The sequence below is a fragment of the Asterias rubens genome, chromosome 7 (genome assembly GCF_902459465.1).
Source record: "Asterias rubens chromosome 7, eAstRub1.3, whole genome shotgun sequence".
Classification (NCBI taxonomy): Eukaryota; Metazoa; Echinodermata; class Asteroidea; order Forcipulatida; family Asteriidae; genus Asterias; species Asterias rubens.
Window position 1 is genome coordinate 19,060,357 of NC_047068.1, and position 27,639 is coordinate 19,087,995.

The 27,639-nt window shown below is 38.1% G+C and overlaps 1 protein-coding gene across 3 annotated transcripts in view; it reads right to left on the reverse strand.

Moving 5' to 3' along the window:
* The window catches only part of LOC117292795 (sorting nexin-14-like), a 36,674-nt gene extending 13,146 nt beyond the window's left edge, over positions 1-23,528 (reverse strand). For 2 of the 3 annotated variants that reach the window (XR_004519320.1, XM_033774955.1), the window contains exons 1-27: positions 23,399-23,528; positions 20,446-20,634; positions 19,838-19,916; positions 19,101-19,144; positions 18,668-18,843; positions 17,806-17,962; positions 17,110-17,185; positions 16,525-16,569; positions 16,036-16,119; positions 15,374-15,488; positions 14,873-15,028; positions 13,891-13,948; positions 12,965-13,031; positions 12,793-12,848; positions 10,584-10,670; positions 8,186-8,271; positions 7,126-7,190; positions 6,553-6,755; positions 5,675-5,724; positions 5,104-5,210; positions 4,201-4,303; positions 3,663-3,703; positions 2,901-2,971; positions 2,434-2,479; positions 2,040-2,169; positions 1,474-1,567; positions 509-579 (exon numbers count right to left, since the gene is read on the reverse strand). Coding sequence is in view for 2 of the 3 variants with exons in the window: in XM_033774955.1 (XP_033630846.1) it covers positions 509-579; positions 1,474-1,567; positions 2,040-2,169; positions 2,434-2,479; positions 2,901-2,971; positions 3,663-3,703; positions 4,201-4,303; positions 5,104-5,210; positions 5,675-5,724; positions 6,553-6,755; positions 7,126-7,190; positions 8,186-8,271; positions 10,584-10,670; positions 12,793-12,848; positions 12,965-13,031; positions 13,891-13,948; positions 14,873-15,028; positions 15,374-15,488; positions 16,036-16,119; positions 16,525-16,569; positions 17,110-17,185; positions 17,806-17,962; positions 18,668-18,843; positions 19,101-19,144; positions 19,838-19,916; positions 20,446-20,634; positions 23,399-23,517 (2,575 nt within the window). In the remaining variant the exon portion in view is untranslated. The remainder of the gene's footprint in view (positions 1-508; positions 580-1,473; positions 1,568-2,039; positions 2,170-2,433; positions 2,480-2,900; positions 2,972-3,662; positions 3,704-4,200; positions 4,304-5,103; positions 5,211-5,674; positions 5,725-6,552; positions 6,756-7,125; positions 7,191-8,185; positions 8,272-10,583; positions 10,671-12,792; positions 12,849-12,964; positions 13,032-13,890; positions 13,949-14,872; positions 15,029-15,373; positions 15,489-16,035; positions 16,120-16,524; positions 16,570-17,109; positions 17,186-17,805; positions 17,963-18,667; positions 18,844-19,100; positions 19,145-19,837; positions 19,917-20,445; positions 20,635-23,398) is intronic. The other variant, XM_033774956.1, reaches the window with a different exon arrangement.
* Between the last annotated feature and the right edge of the window lie 4,111 nt (positions 23,529-27,639).

Genomic DNA, 27,639 nt, shown 5'->3' on the forward strand with positions numbered 1-27,639 from the left:
CTAATAAAAATATTGAGTTGTTTAACCAGACACAAAAGAGATATTCACATGGCATTACCACAAACCTTTCTTATGTAGTTACACTTCCAACATGCAAAGTTTCAAATCCTACTCAATGTTGTAGACTTAGGAATGCTAGGTGGCAGCAAATGTACCTTTTAAACCATTACATGGTGCTTTGTAATAAGGGTTGGTCTCATCATTCAAATGTAGTCCCACATACATGTACCTTGCAATAAATATTGAATGTTGTGACGGATATTGGCACGTATAGACCAATCCGACGCGCACCGGGCGCGCAAGTGTTGAGCAACGCGCGCCATTTGCTGCGGTGTCTTCAATGCCTAGACTGTGCACAAAAAGACACCGCAGTTGGTAATTTTCAATAGAGGGCGCTACCAATTTTGTTTCGTCGGATTGGTCTATAGGAAGCCACTTACTAATGAGAAAACATCTGTGACCACATACTAGATGATATGAGGAAGCATCAACAGAAACTCTTACTTACCTCTGAGTTTGTGAATGATATCCTCAACTTGTTCCTCAGATTGAACAATCTCCAACTTCTTGGCAAGGTAGCTGAATAAAAACCACAGTAATGTTAAAGGTGCTACAATAAAAAGGTTGCGAGAGTAACTATAAGTATAAATATGAATAGTAAACTTGCGAGTACAACCATGAGTAAAATCTCGTTTGAGCGAGTGGTGGCTCTCGAAAGAGCCGGTTTGGTCTCGACATTTAGAACAGTATACTCTGCTCACCTTCAGGAGAAGGTTGCAATTTGACGTACATGTAAACCGGCAATCTTTATGGGCAATTTGGAACACACAGTCATGCCTCACGTGTGAGAACGACGTGCAGCACGCCATCATTTCACAAAATTTATTACATGATTGGCTGCGTTAGTATTTTGAGCGATTTGCTCGTAAAGATGACTTCTACTGGGCACTAACTATAGACCACATGCACTGATGTTAAATGTGGCTACAGTCTGCCCATGGGCAACCATTTTGTGAGCAACATTGCATGTCAATGTAAGTATACACTGTACGCTACTTCTTTCTTTTTTCCTCGGCTAAAACACATGCTGTGCAGCAACACAAAGGAATCTGACTCCCAAAATGGTGTAACATAAATACTTGCGTTAAAAGCATCCAGGGCCCATTTTTCATGCTTCTGCTAACCGTCGAATTCTGCGCTTACGATCACCATTCTCCACTAGCACTGCAAGCGTTGAATTTCTGCCCTAGTCATGTAGGCGTAAAATACCTAGTAACATGGAGTATGTATGCGCACAATACTAAATTCCCTGCTAACCGGTGAAATATGCTTGACATAAGTGCGGAATTCCCTGCTTCCATAAGCGCTGCTTCTTTGCTTACGGTAAGCAGAGCCATGAAATTGGGCCTAGTAGCCTTGTCCATGGTCACCATTTGGGTTGATCAACCAGGGGCACTGCTAGTGGTAACTCACCTGTCTAAGAATGTTTCCAGTGAGTTCTTAAAGAGTTTCTTGAAGACTATGAGTCCCTGATATAACCATGGAACAACCTCAAATAGAGCTGTGGCTGTGAAGGACAATATAGGAACACGTATAGCTTTTTACCATATTTACCATATCCAGCTGAGAGTAAGGTAAACTTTTCGGTTTTAATACAGTTAAAGGAACGTTTACAGAATTGGTAAGAAACAAAAATCGTGAAGATCACAGATTTACATCAAACCTACACGGTCTAACGATGGTGATACATGTAGAAGAACGCATCCCTTGGAATATTTCTGTCTAAAATATATCGTCTTACATATTTGATGAGAAATAAATAATCAAATATCGCGTTTGGAGTTTATCGCTCAGTGACATTTTATTCATTTTTGTTTTGGCATCGATGCAATGCAAAATTTGTAATCAGTTGTTTTTCACTATTCTCTCATGATCCAGATGGCCAATCGATCTCGAACTTCTACAGGTTTGTCAGTTTATGTACATGTATATGGTGGATTACATCACGTGCTTACGCATAAAGTGGGTTATAAACTCACCAAGATAGAGTATATAGTCAAATACTCCATTTAGCTCCAGTATGTCTGCTCTTGCATCAGGACTTGGCTCTTTGAGTGTTTCACGTACCAGTGACAAACCTGCATTATCACCATATATAGTGCAATCCAACTGGAAAGACAAAATAATAACAATAATACTAGTCGTTTTTTGGTAGCGTTTTATACACCTGGTGTCTCAAAGCGCTTTAAACATACAGTATTTCCTTGAAAGATAAAATGTTATCATTTATAGCTTAAAACGTAAAATTCTCATTAAAAAGTATTTCAGGGCATTGCTAGGGTAAACATTGAGAACAATTGTGTGTGGCTGACCATTCTGCGCATGTCTTGAAATGTTGAAGGTAAATTAAAAAATATTTGGAAAAATTCAAACCTTTTTGGCAAGATATTCTGCAGGATCAATCTCCTCTTCAACTTTCCTAAAACAGAATAAGAAAAATGGAAAATCTGTAACTCTATCCCATCATGACTGATGTAGATAAAGCAAGCAATAATACAGGTTTATGAACAACAGGTACCAAAAACAACTTAACATGTTTGACCTATAAGAGATGTTAAATTTGTATCGGGAATAAAGAATATTAATTGGTTTTACCCATACACCAATGTGTGTTAGCACTGTTTACTCAGTACTTTCCCCGAGTCCTGTGAAAAAATATCACAGGCATGTTACTCGGGTGGGATTCGAACCCACGACCCTTGCAATTCTAGAGCAGTGTCTTACCAACTAGACTACCGAGGTTGCCCGGTAGCTAGGGACAGTTCGAATCCTATGTTTTGGCAGCGGGTACCGCAACCATTATAAGAGATGTTAAATTTGCATTAATATGTTTGACTTACCCTGGTTTTGGCTTTGGTGCCTCCACTGAAGCAATAAATGACTGCAGAAAGGGATCCAAATGTTGCCCTCTCTGAAAACACAAAATTAGAGCCTGGATAAAACATGGCTTATCAAAATGGGAAGGGCTTATTGACCATTGATAAAGATCAACTTAGCACATTGAAAAAAAAGACAAATGATAGTCATTTGAAGAGCAATGAGTTGTCACAAGAAGACTTGGGTGACTAGTTAATTTTAAGACTCGACAAGTAGACTCTGAATTAGTAGAGACTGATAGAATATTTATTCACCGTTCACTCGCTAATACTGAGACTGATAGAATATTTATTCACCGTTCACTCGCTAATACTGTTTCTGTGTACAGTTTATATATCTATGTATATATAATAGTCGTGACTTTGACAATAGTTTTTAATTCCCAAGATGCATTGTTGCATACTTTTTGCCGCAGGCACACTACTTAAATTTAAACTGAAACGGTTGAAGGATTGTGTCACTGATTGTGTATAGCGACACAATTGCTTCACTAAACAGGTAGTCACAACTATTTTTGTATTCGCGACTACTTTGTGTTAGTCGTGGCGGCACGATTAACCGAGTAGTTGAAAAACTGGTAGTCGCAACTCGACTAAGCAATCAATAGTGGCGACTAAGAAATTAGTCGCCCAGGCTATAGTCGCAAGTAACACTAACATACAGATAAATCATCATTAAAAACAACAGACATGACAAATGGTGCTGAACATTTTGTGTTTACATACCTCTTTAATCACTTTGTAAGACATGGTGCGGACAAACTTTCCTGCAGATAGAAAAAAAACACAAAAACATCAAACAGTCATTTGTATTAATGATGACTGTGAAATAAAACTCCTCCAGGATAAGTTTTTTCAAGAACTTCGTTCATTATTTCTGCACTTAAACACAAAAACTGACTGAATCTGAATGTTTTTTTTCCATGAACGCACATGCGCACACAACACCCTGGGAACAGTTCCACAGTTGTAAGGCGCATCACAAGTTGACTGTCGCCCCGGGCTGCCCGGGGCGACAGTCTACTTGTCATGTGCATTTACCATGTGTGTGTGAATTCTCGTGCGTGCTTGGTAAATAGCAAAGATAGCGTCTGGCATATAATAAATGGACCAATGAGACCAATGGGAACTTGACTGTCAATCATGAATATTTATGAGGTATAGTAAAATGCTCTGTAAGAATTATGTATGTATTATTAATTGTCAGGGATGATTTAGACATCAGTGTCACTGTACAATATCTTCTATTTTGCTGATATCATACCTAAGTTGACATCACCAAGGAATTTGTTGACAAACTCTTCACTCTTAGTCAGGAAACTGTAGAGAAGTTGGCTACTCCGTAAGTTGGGTTTAGTCAGCAACGTCTGTAAAAGTTTACAAATATGAATCAAATTAGGGAGAAAATATTGCTAGGAAACTTGCAGGTACTATCATGTTACATATCAGTATTTTTTATTTAAGTTTGACACTAGCAAGCCAAGCACTGCCGTGCTACACGGTAATTGCATGATGTGGTGACAAATATCACGCTTTTGCTGTGTCGAATTGCACTGAATTCTCAGTCGGCGTTGCTCTTTGGGCATCGAATGCGCAAAGCTTTTGAAAAACGTTTTATGTGCGGTATCTATTCTTATGAAGGTTCTCCTTAGCTGGGAGTATTCTGGGATGGGATGGAAAACAAATTCTGACTGGAACAAACATAATTTGTAGATTTCAGAATTAAACTAGTATATTCTGTTTGCCACTTAAAAAAAAAGACTATGAACGCTACTCACCAATGATGGTTATAATAAGAACAGTAAGGTGGAGAACAATTTCAAGATGATTTTGTCATTGACTATCACAGCTCGAATAGCGATCATGACACGCGAGTCTTTAGCATGGTTTTTCCTGCATCGCCATTTTGAATTACTTTAAGTGCGGCAAACTATTTTAATAAACTCACCAATTTGTTGTAATTGCAGCACCTTCTTAGTGCGAAAATCATTTGAGTTGAAACGCCAAAAAAGCGATGCTTAGCGCAGGCCTTTAAGGCAATGAACACCTTTGGTAATTGCTTATATTTTGAACAAAGCTCCATAGGAAATATAAAGGGTGCTTTGAGACACCATCATGTTTGATACAGTGCTTTATCAGAACCATTAGTATCATTATCGGACTTTACCTGAAGGAATTTCTCACAGCTTTCTTTTCTTTTCTCCATGAACTCTAGAGACCTAGAAGCAAAAGGAAGTGGTCTTCTAGACGGCAGTTGAGCGTCTTCAAATATACCTACATATAATTGGATGATTAAGAAACAGTTGTCTCTAGAGGTCACATCAATTCAACTGTGTAAAATGAGACGTTTTTAGGTGTCTTGAAACGACACATATGCCTCGTTCATACAAATGCGAATGCGATACAAATTTTAACATCACAGGGCTGTTTATGGCAGCAAATATTTTGCATGACAAAACTGACGCGAACTATTTGTTGCAAATTTCTGACGCCAAAATTTGTATCGCATTCGCAGGAAGTATGAAACGGGCTTAATCGTGGCAAAAGAAAGCTGACAAATCTAACAATTTCTTAGTTTTGTTGTCATCTCACACTCTTTATTTAAACTATATAATTTGCAGCAGGTAATTATTCTAATAAAAATATGCTAAGATTTTGGGTCAATTCTGCACTCACACTTACAAATAATAGTAACATTGAAGAAAACAGCCAGTGTAAGATTTGCTAGATTTCCTTACCGTGGAACTCTCTTAACTTGGCCTCTAGTACATGGAACTCATGGTAACGTCTGAAAGGTGAAAAACAAAATGTCTTGGTCATTAACAGTGGTTCACAAGCAGGAAGTTGCAACTATTTTTGTAGTAGCCGTGGTAGCATCTTTACCGAGTAGTTGGAAAATATGGTAGTCACGACTCGACTAAGCAATCAATAGTCAAGACTTCTACACAATTCACACAGGCTTAATTTAGGGAATCAATGTGTGGTGAAGACGTTTTCAACTAGTGCTTTAAACCCAAGGAGGCCTGGTTCTTGATAAATTTAACGAGACGAAGTCGAGGTAAATTATCAAGAACCAGGCCTTGGCAGGTTTAAACCACTAGTTGAAAACCAATTCAACACACTTTGATTCCCATTCATAAATACCTTTTCGGTCAAAAAACATCAACACTTTTTTATCAAAAAATAAAATAAATGCAAAAATTATAATTGTTCAATGATTTCTTTCAACACAACACCCCTCCAGCTATGAAATGGTAAGGCCCTCGGGTAAACAACTCCTTATAAGGGAATGCTGTGCGCGTATCGCCTGATGTGGCACAGCTGTCCCGGCCGTTGCTCTCGACCAATAGGAATGAAGAAACTGTCTTATAAGCACAGGTGCAAACTCACGTGTCACGCCCATGTTTCAACACTTTTTACTGGTCATTAACAAAGGTTTATACACACCCACGTGATGCGCTCTCCAACAATAGGAATAGCGAAACTGTCAGAGGTATTTATGAATGTTTCTTCATTGATAATTTGGACTGTAAATCAGCATTACGCTGACAAAATCCAAATCTATGACCCTACATTTAGGAAACAAACTACAAAGTTTGAGACTCTTTTTTTTTACCTCTCAACTTCCCAAGATGTATCCTCCCCAAGTCCTTCTTTGACATCAATCCGTTGAAGGGCAATGATATACACAAAGTAATCCTTGGTACCATCTAGTCTGGCTTCTATTTTAGGTATGCTAACTCTCCATGCACTAAGATCATGGATGGGAGACTTGACTCCAGACGGCTCCTCATCATCAGATATCATTTCTGCATCTGACTGAGAATATTTGAAACAAATTATTAAATAAATAAAATAATACTTGGTTCTTATATATGCTTTATCACATACATTTGTGGACATTGAATTAGCTGGCAAGTAGATATACTCTACCTGGCAAGTACATATAGACATACACTTTTTCAAACCATTAGCCTCATTTCTTGTTGGACCATAGGCATTACTCAAAACCATCTCAACTCCTTAGAAGTATGCAGCATCGGCAGCCAAGTTAGCGCACTGGTTTCTAATCATTCACATCAACAACACTACCCTCACAGATACACCCATATACTGCTTGATGGTAAAAAGCAATTTAATAGTGGACGAGGTTTAATATCTTGCTCAAGGTTATGTAAGCATTACTTACTGTTGGTTGGCTGGACTCTGACTCTGTGATATCTAAAGAAGACAAACTCACTGAATCTCCATCAGCTAAGGATGAACAGAAAAAAAACATTGTAATAATCCAACACCTGTTTCAGACAGGCGTTCCAGAGTCACGCCGAACCAAATTCTGAATTAAGTACATAAAAAGTTTGCATCTGAAACAGTTAGGAGCGACTGGACGAGCTAGAATTCGAAAGATCGACTGTTGCAGTCAGTCAGAACGACTCTGGAGCGCCTTGGTTTCAGACGTCGATCTTGTAATGAGCTGAACCTAATGTAAATGTTATGTTAAGTTCACCTGTATAAAACCAAAATTTAATTGGGTTGACCCAGAGTCGCTCCTAATCTATTTGTTCCGGCGCGACGCTGGCGGTCAGTCTGAACCGGGTGTAAGTTTCATGATATACATTTGGTTTGCGGTAACACCATGTGTGTATCTATTTGCTGGGTAGATTATGTTCTTTTGGGAACTTGTCTTGGTTTATATTCTACTACCGCAAAGTGGATTTCGAAGTTCTGGAGACTTCTCCGTTCTGAAAAGAACTGTCCTGCTTTTAACGACTACCTGGACGGAGGATAGACAATTGGCCCGGACTACTACTTTCGAGGTACTTCTCGAACTTCACTATCGCGGAGTGAGTTCTTAATTTGTCTCATTATTTCGACTAGCTTGCTCTAGTCATGGTCAGGAGACTGTTTCATGCTGATCTGCTTAGAGGGTTTAGTTGTTTTCATACGGCAATAAAATAAATGAAAACTTTGAAACAAATGTATACATTGCGATCAAATCCTACCGAGTAATTGATGACTGTTGTTCAAATCAATTTTAACATAAAAGATAGTTCCCACTTGATGTCATAAGTCAGCCATCTGTACAGGCAAAAGGGAGTTGTTTTTTAATGCACAATGATGCGCTCTATGGAAGTACGTCTATGTAAATACTGCATGCGACACACCAAGTTTTTGTAAAATTCCTTGCATGATAGGTCTTTGGCCTACACATTTAGAAATCTATTTTTGTTGAATAGATTTGAACTTACCATTGGAGCTTCTAAACACCCCTTTGATTTTACTGCCAAGTCTGTGCATAGCAGCAATTGGATCACTTGATCTCTTTGTCATGGTCCTTTGGAAAAAGACAAGTCATGAGGAGAAATAAATATTATGTAGGGATATTTCAAGTTCTGCTTTACTTGAATGGTCTAGAAGATACATGTAGCTATATAGAAAATGTTGTAAACCACAAGGGTAACCGAGTGGGTAAAATTTAAATGATTTGGGGCCAAACAAAGACAAATTTACTAGAGTTGGACTCAAACCAATGACCTCCGGCACGTTAATATGGAGGTCATTGGTTCGAGTCCCACTCTCTAGTAAATTCTTTTTTGTTCAACCCCAAATCATTAATATAGAAATTGTTCAAACATAAGTTATAATATTGTAATTGATTTGTGAGAATGACAAACATTTAAGAACATGTCACACTCTGCATGCTGAAAACTTTACAACTTTGCACGATGTCACAATTCCAAATACTGGGGTTGATTTTACAAAAAGTTAGGACTAGTCCTAACATAGGGCTAGTTCTAGGAGATAAAAACTTAAGGCTCGTCCTCTACTCGTCCTAACTCGAGATAAGACTAGTCTTAACTCTTTGTGAAATCCACCCCTGCTGGATAAGGCCTTACTAGTCACAATTTGTGATGGGATGCTAGTTAACACAACTGAAAACACAAGATCTATATTTCCTCTTGAGAAATGGGAAATATGTCATGAAATCACTCTCTTTCCTATAAAAAACCAACAGTGTTGGTCGGACTACTAAACAATCAAGCAATACTTTGCACAAGGCAAGGGATACATGCCAATAATAAATGTTGAAATTATATTAGATGTTGAAAGTGGAGTGAAGCCCTGTTCATACTTCCTGCAAATGCAAAGGCGAAGTGAATTTTAACGTCACGTTGCTGTTTTCACAGCGAATGTTTCGAAGGGGTCGAGCACAGGGCAACTGATGCGAATTAGTCACTGTGAATTTGTGGCGCCAAAATAACGCTTCGCAATCGCAGGAAGTATGAACCGGGCTTTACAAGAGGGAAAACACTACACACAATTTTTGATTGAGTATATACGACAATAAAGAAATATAAAACACGGCAGATCTGAGGTTGCTAAACAAAATGATCCCCTGTAGCATGGAATTATTCCAGATATACAAATTCTTCCGTAATTTTTGCATAAGATGTCACCTTTAATCTGAGTGACAAGCTACAAGTTTGAACTAGACTGTGTTACATTCTGGACGGTAACAAGTTAAAACATCTAGCAATTAATGTAGAGCTAAACATAATCTGTTATTATTACATACACTTGTATGTAAAAAATATGAAACATTGAATTACAAAAGCTAGTCCTGTACTGTTACTAAACAGTAAACACGTCTTACATACAATGAACAAAGCTTGCATACACAAACTCACACCACAACAGTAATCTCTACATTCAATCTGTAAATTTAAGAATAACATTCATAGAGTGAACGGCCAATGTTCTTATGCAGAGCAACGCTATGTTGGGGAAAACAGCCAACAAATGTATGACAAGCATAATGTGTCCATAAGCCTCAGTATTTTCACTTTATCTTAAAGAAGGAATAAAAAGGTTGTAACTTTTGGCTAGCCTTGTGGTTTTTGAGGTTTTTTTGGAGGGTATCTGAGGTTTAATCTCAAGTGACCTCTATTTATCGCTTGTTTAACTCAAATTATTTGGTCACTGAATGTTATTAAAGGCAATATAGCGAGCATTATATGTCAATTATAGAGCTAAGAAAATGTTCCGAGTTAACCAGAGCCTTTTCGATTAGGACACTGTGTTTTAGTGTAGCACAGAGGAAGTCTAGCTGGGACTTAAGAGTTTAAGGTATGTCATGGCCTAGTGATTAAGAGCACCGGATTCAAACTCTGGTGTTTCTGATCAGCAGAGTGTGGGTTTTAATCCCGGTCGTGACATACGTGTCCTTATGCAAGACACTTAACCATGAGGTTTCATCCTTCAGATGTGACATAAAGCTGTTGGTTCTGGGTGTTGTGTAACTCACATAAAATAACCCAGAGCACTTATCGTAAAGAGAAAGGGTTGCCCTGGTGTTCCTTTGATTGGCAGCACATTGCGCAACAGCACCTTGTCAACCATTGCATGGTGCTATGTAAAAGGAGTAGGTCTCATAATTAAAACATAGTCCCACATATGTACCTTGCAGGAAAATACTGAATGTTGAAGTGCCATGAGCGCCACTGAGTGACGGATATGCGCGCTATATAAGAAGCCACTGTTATTATAATGATCACTTTGCTAAATACTATCACGAACATCACATACAAGCAAACACAATCGACACTGTCTGACATTACACCATAATGGTTGGGCCCAGTGGCATACTTAGTGGAGTTTGCAGCTCGTTGTGGTGGTGGCGTTGGTTGAGGGGAAGGAATAACCGGTGGGGTTGGAGGTAACTCAGATTCAGGGCTCCAAAATGTAAGCAGTAATACAAGAATTATAAACAGTGGCAAGAACAGAGGGAAACATTATGCGATAAATTTTACACTTGAGTAAATACATGTCACCCGTATTACCTGGTCAACCAAACATGGTGCTAAAAGGGCAAGGTGATTCTAGAGTGCAATGAATATCATTTCCTTCAACTGCCTTCTTCTACTGCCTGCTTCAACAGATCTCTTCAACCATGTCAACAGGGCCCAATTCCATGGCTCTGCTTACTGCCGAATTCTCGACTTTCGTGCAAGCATCAAATTTCTGCGCTAGGTGTGTAAGCGCAGAATGCGTATGTGGAGTACGCTTGCACACAAGCCAAAATTTCTTGCTAAAAGGCTGTGAAAAGTGCAGACAAAAGCGCTGAATACCATGCTTTCGTATGCACTGATTCTTTACAATTTTTATGCTACCATGCTTTTGTATGCACCGATTCTTTGCTTACGGTGAGCCATGAAATTGGAGCTGCTATGCACAAAAATTTGCTTAGCATGAAATTTTTGCCTGGACAAAAACAGGGTTACCAACCAAATTTTCAAGTGATTTTCAGGATTTATAAGCAAACAACAGCTGAAAACCAGTAACAAGCAATATGCAACAAATGGACATTTGGTTGGTAATCCTGTTTTTATCAAGGAAGAAATTTCATGCTAAGCAAGTTTTTGTGCTTAGCAGCTCTATGAAATTGGGCCCTGATCAACTGCCTTCATGTATACATTGTATTACATCGATGGTGTGAGTGAACTATGTGTACAATGTTTGTTCCATACTCCAACACCACTGTTTTTAATGCCCATGTACATGTAGATGGCAAGTAAAGAAACACACATAGTGTTACCGCAAACCAAATATTTATAAGAAATTGAAGTCATTTATTGGAAGATGGACTGTCTCCTCATGGAATGGAACACTCCATCTTTCAACTCGTGAAAATATCCTCACCATTGCGCACTCATAAACATTCATTATTATATGAAATATATATTGATTGGTCATGCAATGTATTACTTTTTATGGATGGACAATAAACGAGTGATATATAGTTGTCCAATGCTGTAACTCAGGTGTGTAAAGCAGTGAGGGTGAATCAATGATATAGGCCCTGGACATCTTTGGTAATTGTCAAAGACAAGTAGTCTCACTTGGTGTATCCCATAATTGTTTATATTCGGAAAAATAACTGTAAAAATGTTGACTTATTTGGTCAACGAAGATGCAAACAAATAATGAATGAAAAAATAACACAAATTTGTGTGCTTTCAGATGCCTAAAAACGCTTCAGGCCAGACATATTTCAATATTTGAGTAAAACAAATACCTCTTTCTCGAAAACTATGATTCTTCAGAGAGAGCCTTTCTCACAATGGTATATACTATCAACAGCTCTTTGTTGCTCGTTACCAAGTAAGTTTCTATGCTTCCAATTATTTTGAGTAATTACCAATAGTGTCCAGCACCTTTAAAGATGACTGTTGTACATGTTCATCGTTGTGCTCATGATATAGTTATGAGATGATACAATTAAGCATTAAATAAAAACATTATCTTGAAACAGTCAGTAATACATGTACGTTATATTTAAATTTTAATTAGCATTATTTAAAACTAAAACAAGTATGGTCGTTTGGCCAAATAGTGTACAAAATTTGCTGAATTGGGTCAAGTGATTGATAAAGTGAACTTGTAATGTGAAAAATTTGTGTGTTTTTTTTAGCATTCGAGGAAGACTCTGCTAGGGTCAAACTGTAGGCCATTAAAAACAATTTTTTTAATTTCCACTAAAACTCTGTATTTATTGTGTTTGACTTGTTGTAAATGATTAGGCAGGTTTTCATGGATTAAAAAAACTTGCTTTGAAATAATTTGCAATTCATAGTGGGATGGGCTCAGTTTCATAAAGCTGTTTAGTAGCAAACGGTGCTCCAAATTTTGTTTCTGCTAAATACAAATGAAGCAAGGTACCACTCACAAACATTGTTCAATACATGGTCTTGGCTGGTAACCTGTTTCTGCTAAACATGACTTTAGTGCTTAGCAGTTTATCAGGGCTTATTCTTTTGCAGTTATGAGATTGACAGAACCCGGTTTTGACACTCACCTCTGCTGAAGTTTGGGGAGAACCTGCTGTCGTTTTCCACACATTAATGTGTAATACTGTCAACGATAATGAAAAGAAAACATTCATTAAGAGAGATGTGAGTGTAAAGCATTAGTGCTGGGTGCTATTTGAGGCAGTGTACACATAAACATGTAGAAATAAATAAACTTACCTCATCACTGTGATGAAACAATGGACAGAACACATTCTCCATCAGCTTATATGCATGCTCATACGCTCTGTAAAGAAATACAGTTTTAGGCAACTTTATGTAATAAGTCCAAAACAGATTTTGGGGGTTGAACAAAGAAAATTGACTAGAGTGGGACTCGAACCAATGACCTCCGGATGAATGTGCCGGCACTCTATCAAATGAGCTATCTAGCCCTATATTGGCGGTGTCCCTATTTTGTCAAAATCGGTGTTGGGGTTGTCAGTCAGAAGCCATACAACCGTTAACTGCCGTGTAGCCAGGGATCACACCCAAATTAAGATACAACCTGGTAGGCGGCAGCCAAGGGATCACCTTAAGGGGATGCGACTTTTTGTTTCAGATATCAATATAAACCACAAGGGAAACTGACTGGGTAAATTTTTAAATGATTTTGGGGGTTAAACAAAGACAAATTTACAAGAGTGGAACTCGAACCAACGATCTCCGGATTAGCGAGCCGACGCTCTACCAATTGAGCTATCTAGCCCTATGCTGGCGGTCTCCTTATTTTGTCAATTTAGTCAACTAGCCCGTTTTGTAAACTTTTCTTGATAGATAGCTCAGTTGGTAGAGCGCCGGCACGTTAATCCGAAGGTCGTTGGTTCGAGTCACACTCTAGTCAATGTTTCTTTGTTCAACCCAAAAAATCATTCAAAAATTTACCAAGTCAGTTGTGGTTTATATTGAAGTCTAATACAGTACACAGATTTAAGCGCTGCTAATATATAGCCATGATAGCTATTTCGGTGGTCTAGTTGGTAAGACATCTGCTCTAAAATTGAAAAGGTTGTGGGTTAGAATCCAACCCAAGTAATATGCCTGTGATTTTGTTGGGTGGGGGTGGGGTGCAGGCGTTAAAAGCAGTTTTATATTTATGTACATACCTAAATAGTGTTGATGAAGTTCGCAATCTTGTCACACCTTCATATGGGCCGTTCACAACTAAAAGACCAACAAAACATGACTTTTAACAAGTTGTCATTAATACTTTCTGCAGCGGTACCTGATTTTAAATGGTATAATTTTCGGTGAGCTTGCCAAACATGACTTGCTTCATCCTTCGCTCACCCACAAAGACAACCCAAAGACTTGAACTCCATTTGCATGTCTTGGAAATCTGTGGGTGATAGCATTGAGCAAGTTCGAGTTCTCACATTAGTCGACCTGTGACTGGCCACTGACCATTAACGTACATGCCCAGTGACGCACTCACTCGAACGACTGGTTTGGAAGCTTTGTCAACCATCGGTACCACGGTACTCAACGCTCCATTGCTTTCCGCGTTTTCGCTATAGTGTCACTGGTTCCCTTCTGTGCTTTACACATGATAGCATGGAACAGGCTATTTGGACCATGGAAGGAACCATGGTCATGAGGCTGGTTAGAAATGGTCGACCTCAATAGTCAACCAATGGTCTCTAAGGTCAAGTGGTTAGGACAAAGTATAAAACTGCCCATTGTTAAAGACACTGCACACTATTGGTAACTGTTAAAGACCAGTCCTCTCACTTGGTGTATCTCAACCTATGCATAAAATAACAAACCTGTGAAAAGTTTAGCTCAATTGGTCATCGAACTTGTGAGATAATAATGAAAGAAAAAATGCCCTTGTCACATGAAGTTGTGTGCTTTCAGATGCTTGATTTCGAGACCTCAAAATCTAATTCTGAGGTCTCGCAATCGTATTTGAGGAAAATTACTTCTTTCGTGAAAACTGCGTTCCTTCAAAGGGAGCCGTCTCTCACAATACTATCAACCTCTCCCCATTACTCGTTACCAAGCAAGGTTTTATTCTAACAATTATTTTGAGTAATTACCAATGGTGTCCACTGCCTATATAAATGAATACTTGTATCTATGACTTACTTTCTTGGATCTCTTCTTCGATGTCTTCATCAAACTTGATTTTATCCACAGCACCTGCAGCAAAGTACAACAGGTGTAGATCCTGCGCTTCTCTGTGTAGAGACTGCTTCTGTTCATCAGTCATGTCTGGCACCAGACTCCGCCGATTGAAATCCTCTAAAAAACAAAAATAATTGTACTAATTTTTAGCTTAGTCCTGTTGTGTTAAAAGTGAAAGGGATTCGCCCCAGTGTTCCTGGTTGGATTGGCAGCATACTGTGCCACAGCACCTTGTAAACCATAACATGGTGTAATGTTAATAGAGTAGGTCTCATAATTCAAATGTAGTACCCCATACCTTGCAGGAAAATACTGTACATTAAAGTGCCTTGAGCGCACTTAGTGATGGATATGCGCGCTATATAAGAAGCCACTACTATTATTATTAATATTAATAACATTAATATTTACTCTATACACTGTAATTTATTTAATGTGACATAAATTAACTAAATTACATACCAACAGTGAGACAGAACTGTAAAATATTCAGAGCTCCGTCTCTCTTCATGTATTGAAGAAACGGGAAGAGAAGAGAATGGTTGCTAAGAATCTCCGACATTTCGTACTGGAGGGCCTGATTGGGACAAGAACAAAGGTCAAAGTTTACCATGAATAATTATATTATAACAGCGCATTTTCAGTTTCAGGCCCTAGGATTCCATTTCACACTCCATCAAAAGTTCTACCCTTGTGCCATAGACCATTCGGCAAATACCCGATGCAAAGGCGCCAACTGTAGAATGAGGTGCATTACTGGTCTAGCTAGCGATCAAACTACATTGCTAGCTAGACCATCATGAACCTTATTCCACACCTAACACGCGTGTACCGAGTATTTGTGATAAGGTGTATGTCCAAAACGTCACTGAAACATGCTTTTTTAATCAGTAACTCTCGCCCGGTTTGGCCTGCACGTTCACATATCAGAGAGACCACCTTTTATTACTGGACTTTCTTTGCCTCAATGCTGCGGGCTTGGTCGTGGTTTCCCTCTTGATCTCTGATTCATGCCCATTGTTGTTATTTCTTGTCCTTCTGTGAGCACTTTGCAACCATAGGAAAAGGCGCTTTATAAATCTGGTTATTATTATTTTTTTTATTATTATAAATTTGAGTTTTACCGATGATTTCTTGATGGGACGGACATTGCTGAAAGTTTCTAGTAAAACAACTTGCTTTGAAGGTGGATCACAAGCAGCTGGAAACTGTGAAAGTAAAAACAAGATTCAACAAAACTTAATCCCAAAACTAGGAGGGTTTCAGTATTAAATTCAAAATGAACTTGTGGAGATGAATGATATTGTACACATGGACTGGCACAGTTCAGTCACTAAAAACTACAAGGGTCTGTGTGAGCGGTGAAGGTATATCATTTTAAATATTGCCATATTTGCTTGCAATATTCCAAGTCAGAAATTACAAGAGCCTGGACACCAGTGCAAAATGACTTTTGACTGAGATTATTTTCTGACTTTGATGCGATGGAGTAATTACATTTCCTGCATTTAGTTCTTTCTTTGACAGATGACAATCAAACAAATATGGATATCAGCACAAGTCCAAAATGAACATTGGTAAAAATTGGTGTGAAATTAACTTTGATTGCTTACCGGTTCTTCGTCAAAGAAAATCATCAGAAGTTTGTTGACAATATCCTGTAAAAAAACATACAGGATTATTTGACATTTGTTTGACACTTTATTCTTATTGGCAACCTTGTATGGCATCATCAGGGGTGCTGGATAGCAAGATGGCTTTCCGGGAAAATTCATTGTTATTAATAATAATAATCCGTTTTGATATCGCGTCTTTCACACCCGAAGGACTTCTCCAAGCGCACCAACATATCAATACCCCTGGTCACTGGGACATTTTATTTATTCCTTAAGCCATCTCAGCTCCCTTGGGAGTATACAGCTAGGGCAACAAGTACATGTATGCGCTCCAAAGCTAAATCAATCACAAGAACCATCTCTGCCCTCACAGGTACCCATTTACCCCTGGGTGGAGAGAAGCAATTATAGTTAAGTATCTTGCTCAGGGACACAAGTGTCATGACCTGGACTCAAACCCACTATCTTATCCCCTAGTCTACGACACCCCAAAAGTAAACCCTTTAAAGCCATGTCACACAAAGCAATTCACAGTCAGCTGGTCCCAGTCAATTTATTATTATTATAGAACAAAAAGCTTACGGGATCTGCCACAACGTCCATTCCCAGTAAGAATACAGATCCACTTGCAACTTCACGTACGAAGGTTTCTGTAGTCCTAGAAATAAAAAAAATATCCAGACCAGCAATCAATAGATAATAAACAAATTGAATGCGCCTGTGTTTGCATGCCAAGCACATATTTAGGTAAATTAATAGGTCTTTGGTTGACAAGATCAAGCATACCATCACAGTCCAACAGGTTGGGTGTTGACTTTAATAATAATAATAATAATAATAATAGTGGCGGTTGAGTGTTGAATGTTAACCAAGATCTCTGTAAAACATTTTTCTAATGCGAACTCGGCTTTTTAAAGGCAGTGGACACTATTGGTAATTACTCAAAATATTTATTAGCACAAAACCTTACTTGGTAACGAGTAATGGAGAGCTGTTAACAGTATAAAACATTGTGAGAAACGGCTCCCTCTGAAGTACTGTAGTTTTGGAGAGCAAAGTAATTTTCCACGAATTTGATTTCAAGACCTCAGAATTAAATTTTGAGGTCTCGAAATCAAGCATCTGAAAGCACATAACTTTGTGTTTTTTCTTTCATTATTATCTCGCAACTTCGACGACCAAATGCATATGTTGAGATACACCAAGTGAGAAGACAGGTCTTTGACAATGACCAACAGTGTCCAGTGTCTTTAAGTTAAGATGATTTCCCATGCTTACTTGTTATTATGAGAGTTGGCTGGAATCAGTACAGTAAACAGCAGTTCACATAGATTCCTGAGGTATTCGTGTTCCGTCTTGCGATTTCTAGCTGCACAATGGAGATGGTCGCCGTACGTCTTGATCACCAAATCTTGGAAGTCTTCACCCCACTTGGCTTTGGACAAGAAAGAGCACATATGTTACCAGGTTGCTACCATCAAGTTGTCTTGCATTAATATTAAAGGGACCAATAATAATGGACGAGGGTTCGGACGATTAACCGGTTATACAAATCTGACAGTACAAACAAAATGAAACCTTCCTTTTCTTTAAAAAGTTAGCCCCAGACAGTATCCAGGGAGAAAAGAGGAAACTTAACAAAACAATGGAATGTAATGTTAGCTTATAGTAAAGTAATATTCTGTGCTCAAGCAGGTTTATGAAATTATGCTCGAATTGAATTTATTGCAATAGACCACTCAGCCATATATAAGCAAAGATTAAATGCTACTACAAACTTGGAACATAACAAAGATCATCATCATCGTCAGGTCGTCTTGTCAGACGATGCCTGCACAGGTCGTTGCAACAGCTTGGGCATGCCTTCGTGCTCAGGGCCCGTGAATAACAAAGATAGAGCATTAAATATTAGTTTATACTACAATGATTCACCACAAATTCTCAATAGAAAACTGAAGCCCGATTCATACTTCCTGCGAGAGCTAATGAGACACGATTTTGACGACACAGGCCTGTTTTCGATGCGAATGTTTCACAGGAGTTCAGCGCAAGTCAACTGATGCGAATTATTTGTTACGAATTTGTGACGTAAAAATTTGTATCGCATTTGCATTTGCAGTAAGTATGAACCAGGTTTTACCTTTTCTTTTAGCTCTTAATAAAACATCTAGATGTCTCAAGGCAGCTTTGACGAGTCTGTCCAGAATGAAAGTCGGGAGGTCGATTTCCCGGACACGACGTATCACCACAGCGATGAGAAAACGCAGTGACATTCTCAACTCATTCACAAACTCTTCCTCTTTGCTGATGAATGGACTGCAAGTGACAGATAAATAATAACAACAATAATAACACAACTTATATAGCGAATTTCACAATAACCTTATCAATGTGCTTTACATTTGTGCAACCGTAGCGTAACCGTAGCAACCGTAGCGCTCCAAAGGCTTTTCTCATACACAATATCAACCCTTATCCTCACAGGTGGCAATTTATAACCCTTACCAACATATATTTTGTGTTAATACACTGAAATCTATTTTTGTTATTTTGAGGGTCATAGATGAACTTACGTGTACCAGCTGTAGACATATTCTTGCAAAATCAACTCCAGTAACTGTAAAAACAAACCATAATATTAATAGTAATAATAATAAAAACATGAATAATAATGATAGTGGCTTCTTACAAAGTGCGCATATCCATCACCCAGTGACACTCAAGGTATGTGGGACTACCTTTGAATTATGAGACCTACTCCTTTTACATAGCACCATGTAATGGTTTACAAGGTGCTGTGGCGCAATATGCTGCCAATCAAACCAGGAATACCGCGGCGAACCCCTGCTCTTTTCGACAAGTGCACTGGATTCTTTGATGCGCTTACACAACACAAGAGACCAGCGGCTTTACGTCCCATCCAAAGGACGAAGCATCATGGTAAAGTGTCTTGCTTAATGACACATGTATCATGACTGGGACTCAAACCCACACTCTGCTGTTGAGAAACACCAGAGATTGGGCCTGGTGCTCTTAACCTCTAGGTCATGACACGCCACCAAAAAAAAAACATTCCTAATAAAAAAGGTAACTGTGAATGTTGGATATTTTTGGATAATAATTTTGTTTTAATTCTTTGGTCAGCATCAATCTTAGTGAACACTTAGGCAGTGTCCTAATTGGCGTCTGCAGCCACGGCTACGACTGTTGCTAAAGAGTGTTGCTAAGGACGTCCTATACCTCAACGCATGATGATGCGTAAATCTAGCCATAGCCGTAGCTGTATCTGCTAATTTGGGCTTGGCCTTACCTCTGAGAGGGCAGCATCAACTCGTTCTGGTAAATAGACATCATTCCATGGCTGCACTTTATTCAAAGTCAGTTCAACCCTGAAAATGCATGTCAAAAAAAATTGTACTGTAAAACAAATAGCCTTTTAATTAGAATCTGAAAGCACCAAATTTGTGCAACAAGGGTGTTTTTTTCTTTTTTTTTCTTTCATTATTTTCTTGCAACTTCAATTATAACCAATTGACCCCAAATTTTCACAGATTTGTCATTTTATGCATGTTTGGATACGCCAAGTGAGATACTGGTCTTGTACAATAACCAAAGGTGTCCAATGCCTCTAGAGTCAGGCCGAACCAAATTCTGAATTAAAAGTACATGAAAAGTTTGACATCTGAAACAGTTACATGTAGAAGCGATTGGACACGCTTGATGAGGTTGAAAGTTTGACTGTTGAAGCAGTCATTCAGAACTACTCTGGCGTGCCTTGGTTTCAGACGTTGATCTTGTCATAAGCCAAGCCAATGTAAATACTATATTAAGATTACCTGTCTGAAACCAAAACTGTCGCTCCTAATCTATTTGGCACGACTCTAGCGCGCCTGTCTTAAACGGGTGTTAGTTTCTTACTTGTGCCTGACGCAATCAGAATGACTACACACTGGGCAGACTTGGGATGATGTCTGCTCCTTGGATATTGACTTCTTTCTCTCATACCAGATGAGGAGGTTCGGGAGGATAGAGACTCGGTTGAAGAGGATATAGAAAGATGTCATCCCAGCAAGGAAGAACCATGGTATTGCAAGAAAGGACAGGTAGCTGAGGAAAAATACACATTTAAAAATTTATGATCAATGGTTCATTACAGTTTTATGTTGAACAGGGTTGAGAGTCATTACTAAAGAAAAAGTCTAATACTTGGATACAAACTCAAAGGTGTGTTGAAATGATGTCATTTTATAACCCTGAGGTTATAGATTCCAAGGAGCTTTTGGAAACGGTCCAAAGCATTACAGAAGTAGACCAATGAGCAGGATTTTTTTATTTGTGGGAAAAAATATTGTCTGATTTTCTTCACCTGGCCGACATAAAAAGTCTGAAATCAGCCAAAAGTCTGAACAATATCATGCCTGGTTGAATTTGATAAAGATGGAAGCCCCTTTCATGACAAACTTGAAAATAGCTTTTTACTGGTTTTTTCCCATTTTCAAAACATCACATCTGGCGGAATCATCACTTGGTGAGCCCTGTCATGTAATTGTAGCAATTAAACCGCGTTTGGAATTTACAATTTTTTTAATTAGAACAAGTTCTCAGTAAAATCTCATTTTAAAAACCTTTTTGAGTACACGTTATAAGGGATAATAATAATAATAATAATAATAATAATAATAATAAGACATTTGTAAAGCGCCTAATGCAAAAGCCTCTAAGGGCTAATAAGCTTTGTGAAAAAAAATTCACAATCAAAAAATAAAAAGATTTTTTTTAAATCATCTATCCAACCTTTTTACAATTGCACTTGCACTTCATCATGTGTTGAAGGTTTAAAAGTTTTGGTTTTACGTTGCGAGAGGTAGTCCGCCATTTACAGCGCTTATCCATGCATGACATTGGAGCCACGTCATATGTTTTCATTACTTTCATTGGTTGGTTTTTATTGAATATTCAGAAGCTAGAATGCCGTGCAAAATAATATAAAAATCTCATTAAACTAATGTTAAACAAATCTAATTACATTTTTGTCCCAAGACAATTGGCTTGAATCTGGAGATCATGCCAGTGTAAGCTTAGACTTTGTTGTGCCCCCATGCACAAGGCCATCTCAATAAATCTATGCCCCACCCAGACACCAGTAGACTGGTTGTCTGGACCATGTCTGGACATAACAATTTATGTGTTTTCCTTAGGACCTCCCAACATACTCATCCTCAATCATCCCCATCCTTAAACAATATATAGAAGCCTTATTTTCTTTTGCCTGGTCACTCTTGTCTTACACACTCATCGTGACACTTCTCTGGATCACATTGTATCGCTTCAGAAATATACAGTTATAAATAAAACATTACTGTATTTAGCAATTAGAGAACAGTGTCTTGGAGTTTCATTTGTATGCTTACTATCCTGCTATTATATTACTAAGTGACACCCACAGTTAACGTGTTACACCAGTAAAACACCCCACCCCCTTGAAACACAAAATCTTCATAACAATATGTTTTCCTTCATTTCAGACCAGCAATATTTGGTTTCAGGAGATAAGAAACCAATCTGTTTTTCTCTTTAACGCAGACATATTTACTACATTTATCAGAATTTATTATAGTATGCAGTTAATAATAATAAAAATGTTTTCCCATATTGGCACGCTGTAGATCCCAAATAGCAACTACACCACGTGATCTATCTAATGCAGTTAATAATAATAAAAATGTTTTCCCATATTGGCACGCTGTAGATCCCAAATAGCAACTACACCACGTGATCTATCTAATGCAGTTAATAATAATAAAAATGTTTTCCCATATTGGCACGCTGTAGATCCCAAATAGCAACTACACCACGTGATCTATCTAATGCAGTTAATAATAATAAAAATGTTTTCCAATATTGGCACGCTGTAGATCCCAAATAGCAACTACACCACGTGTTCTATCTAATGCAGTTAATAATAATAAAAATGTTTTCCCATATTGGCACGCTGTAGATCCCAAATAGCAACTACACCACGTGATCTATCTAATGCAGTTAATAATAATAAAAATGTTTTCCCATATTGGCACGCTGTAGATCCCAAATAGCAACTACACCACGTGATCTATCTAATGCAGTTAATAATAATAAAAATGTTTTCCCATATTGGCACGCTGTAGATCCCAAATAGCAACTACACCACGTGATCTATCTAATGCAGTTAATAATAATAAAAATGTTTTCCCATATTGGCACGCTGTAGATCCCAAATAGCAACTACACCACGTGATCTATCTAGTGACTGAAGGAGAATGAAACTCAATCTAGCAGTAGCAGATGATAATTTTGTTTTGAACTTTCAAGGATATCTCATGGGATAACATTCCGTATGGCGCCACCACTTTTTCACTTATTTTTACAAAAAGGGATATATCAATCGGGTAAATTAGATACTATATTAATTCATATCGAATGAAAAAGTGGTGGCGCCATACGGAAACTTTTCCATCTCATGCATTAATGTCAGTCTTGGTCTTTGAAATTGACAGAAAATGACTTGAGCTTGAGCATGTGTTGAGCTAATTCTACCTCCATGTGTTGAGGTATAATTAATTCAAATTATATGACTTCATGTCGAATAAAAACATGTGGCGCCATACAGAAACTTTTCCCTTTTTAGCAAATCACGGCCCAAAACGACCCACACCCACCTTACCCCGCCCCTCTTATATAGAAAAGTGTAACCCACCCTGTATGTAGTGTAAAACATGTAATTACATTACATATAGTACATGGTCACGGTGAACACAAATTTTATTTTTAGTTTACAGGTTGCCTGATTTTATACAACAAATTTCTCCAATAAACGATGTAAAGTGTTACTTACTTGTAGAAGACAATAGTTAGTACAATGAGTCCACCAACACCAGCAGAGAGAGCTCTATTTGCCCTCAGCTGATCTCGCAAATTGGAGATTTCTTCACGAACCAACTGCCGTACGGCCATTTTGATGTAACTTTGTTTTTCCCAAGTGAAGATGCATCGTCCCAACTGCAGAATTGCCCTAACTGTAGTCTCGCACCGTTCCCAACTTGAGTGTTTCAGTTGGGACGCCCAATTATAGTTGGGCTCCTGATATCTGTAACCAGTTAGTCTTGTCTAAAGACCTTCTCTCGATTATTTTTCCCCTGAGAGGGCGCTACCACAGTTTAACAGAGATCATCAGTACGTGAAGCGGTTGTAGAGAGGGCGGGTCGTGGATGATAACGGGAATAATTATGACAAATTAGCACGAGAGTCAAGACTAGTTGGTTATTGATCTCTGAACGCTCTGGAACCCAGCTGTAGTTGGGCTGTCCAAACTTTAAGAGTCAGTTCAGGTAAATAATTGACATACTTGCTCACGGTCAAAAAATGAATTTTTTTTTATACTTTGTGGGTGGAAGGGCCTTGGGGTGCAAGTAAACAAAATTGCATTTTCAATTCTATATATAGCCCGTTGCCATGGTTACGGCTCATTTTGTTTTTTGGCCATTTTAGGCCGATTTTGGGGTCTGAAAAAACTGGTGTTTAGCTCATATTTACAACTCCACCCCACCAAAATGCAAAATTATTTCAAAAAACCTTTTATATCACTACAAAGTATCATCCTTGGTCTTCCTTGAGAAAAAAAATGATTGCTTTAAATATCACCCTTGTGCTATTTTTGCATCATGCATTACAGTATGTTTTTGGAACTTGCAAAATCGACATTTTTACCCTATTTTTGGACCCCAAAATGTCAACTTGCCAGGGGTCTCAGAAAATTTTCCTTTCGGCTGTGATTAGGGCCAACATTGGTCTTTCCATGTCTGGTGTCAAAAACTTGGGCAATTGTATCCTGTTGTGACAGTACTGCCTCAAAACTAGACTTTTTTCCAAAAAACGTGAACAATGCCTTTTTAAGGGTCTTTTCACATGAATATCGACATACGTGTCAATGGTAAAAAAAAAGGAATATTATACTTTGTGGATGGTAGGGACTTGGGGTCCAAATAAACAGCATTTACATTTCAAATCATAATATAACACGTTGCCATGGTAACAGTTCATTTGTGTTGAGGCCACTTTAGGCCGATTTTGGGGTCTGAAAAACTTATTTTTTTAGTTAATATTTACAACTCCACCCCACCAAAAAACAAAAATATTTCATAAAACCCTTTACAATCACTACAAAGTATCATCCTTGGCTTTACTTGAGACAAAAAAATATTGCTATAAATTTTACCCTTGTGCTATTTTTAGAACGTGCATTAGAATATGTTTTTTTGAACTTGCAAAATCAACATTTTTACCATATTTTTTGCCCTCAAAATTTCATTTTTTCAGGGGTCTCAGTTTATATTCCTTTCGGTTTTGACCTTTCTGGTAAGAAAAACTCGGGCAATTTTATCCTGATGTAACAAACCCTTTTCCCCGAAAACATTGAGAAATGCATTTTGAAATACTTGCTTCATTTTGAATTTATAACATGAAGAAGTTAGAAATAATTCCATCAATCTGGCAGCTTTTCATAAGCACTCTGTAGGCTTAGTGCATTACCAAACATTGATCAGGACTTGTTGATGACCTAAATCTTAGAATTTGCCCCGCCCCGACTCGGCCCAATCATATTTCTTGACATTGCATAAAAAAAAAAAGTTTTGTGAACAGCGCCTATTTTTTGAAAGTCACATTTTTTAATTCCCCTTGCACATACAGAAAGTTTGTATTGTCTTAATTGTTCATTGGTTCTCAGAATATTTCCCTTTTGGTTGTGATTGGGCTATCATTATGGTTTGCATGTCTGCTGGGGAGAAACACTTTCGTTTATTGTATCCTGTTGTGACACTTCTGCCTCAAACATGGTAATTTTTCCAAAAACAATAAAAATGCATTTTGAAGTTATCCCTTAGTTTGAATTGATAAAAAACGAGCATGCTTGTTAAAAAAATATGGCACTGTTTCCATGCTCTTTAAGTAACATATAAAAAGTTTATAACCATGCTTTGCCACTGAGAGTTCTTGTTTTGTCATGACTACTTAACCTAGTTGTACAGGTATGATTCACATTGCAAGAAGAGAAGTAGTGCGATGAGCATTCTTTACTATTCTTGTCTATACATGGCCTTATAACAGTCTTCTTGGTCCCCTGCCCGCTACCAAACTAAACATTTTCATCCCCATCAGAACAAAGAGGCTCTAAAAGTGAGCAAGTACTGTGTCCAAAGTAGCTAAATGGCCATTCACCTGCTTTGGCCTTCTGTAAGCAGTTCCCCCATCCATGGTGGGGTTCCTTTCAATATTGTACTGTTGCAAACAATAAAAGAGTTGGTTTATTTAACGTGATAAACAATTCAGCAGGTAATGTTTGACAATGTTTTTTGTTGATCGTTCTCAGAGACATATATAGTACTTATGAACTAGTAAGATCGTGAATGGAAAAAATAATCAAACTAGCCTAGCCTTGTTAGCGTCTGTTTTTGTTTTAATTGTTCTTATTAATATTTGTTTTATATTATTTTGTCGGTATTCAGTCATTGGGTCAACAATACAATCAAACAATACAGAGCAGGACAATAATGAAAATGACACCTAGGACATACAATAAAGAAAGTTATTTTCAGAACTGACTCCGCGGCAGTACAGTTAATTACGATCCTATAAGCTAAAGTAGTAGTCCAGTCTAATTTCTATACCATCCGCCATGGTAATAGTTAAAAAGCAGGACAGTTCTTTTCAGAACTGAGAAGTCTCCCGAACCTCCGATTATCTACTCCACGGCAGTAGAAAAAAGCAAGACAGTTCCCTAAGAACAACTCTACCTGGCAAGTAGATACACACATGGTGTTACCGCAAACCAAATATACAAAAGTTATCCTATTGGCCTGGGTGTTTTGTTTCCTATGTTGCTTGCTATAAAAAATATAAAAAAAAGGAGATAATTTAAAAAGTGTCCGTCTTGCTATATTTTATAATGAGTTGGGTAGATAGCCTTAGCTTTCGATCCAAACCGGACCTTTTTCAGAGGCATAAAACAAGGTCAAACAAATACATATCCATTTATAGAAAACAAAGTGGGGAAATGGATTAAGGGAAGGATCCAGAAAGAAAAGCGGGAAAATTTTAGCCAATCAAAGTTTCTGTTTTTATAAACAAATGGTGGCTAGGAATAAAGTGGTGAGGACAAAAGATTTGAAGTATGAAAAGAAGGGTTACTGGACCATAAAAGTGGTAAATGCATTGTTCGATAACAATGCAGGGAAACATGAAAGGGTAGGATTTAGAGAGCAAGTTGCATCATGATACAACTATAACAATGGTCAATTAAAGAATAGCAAGATCAAATGTAGGATGATATTAAAAATAGGTGTGAGGGACCTGTGGAAAAAAATGTTACATGATAGTAACAAATTTATAAATAAAAAAAGAATTTAATGACAGAAAAACATACACTTTATATTTTATGTACAGCCGAAAAAGGGGGATTATTATTATTTACATGTAAAACCAGCAACCAAGTTCAATTCCACAATAACAATAAAGTTACTGTACAAGTCTCTATAATAGAGTCGCTTAAATCAAAGGTAAGAGTTCAAAAACACCAGTAAAAAACTAGATCATGGGTCCTCACAGCAAGTAAATTCATATACCGTGCACAAGCAATGGGCATAGGAATATTGCCATATCCCGGGTCCACGGCACGAAAATGTAACAGTCTGTGTTCCCATATACTGTGCACAAGCAATGGGTACAGGAATATAGCTATATCACGGGTTCACCATGGCCCGTATACTGTGCACAAAGCAATGGGCATAGGAATATTGCCATATCCCGGGTCCACAGCACGAAAATGTAACGGTCTGTGTTCCCATATACTGTGCACAAGCAATGGGTACAGGAATATAGCTATATCACGGGTTCACCATGGCCCGTATACTGTGCACAAAGCAATGGGCATAGGAATATTGCCATATCCCGGGTCCACAGCACGAAATGTAACGGTCTGTGTTCCCATATACTGTGCACAAGCAATGGGTACAGGAATATAACCATATCACGGGTTCACCATGGCCCGTATACTGTGCACAAAGCATCCAGTGGGGCTCC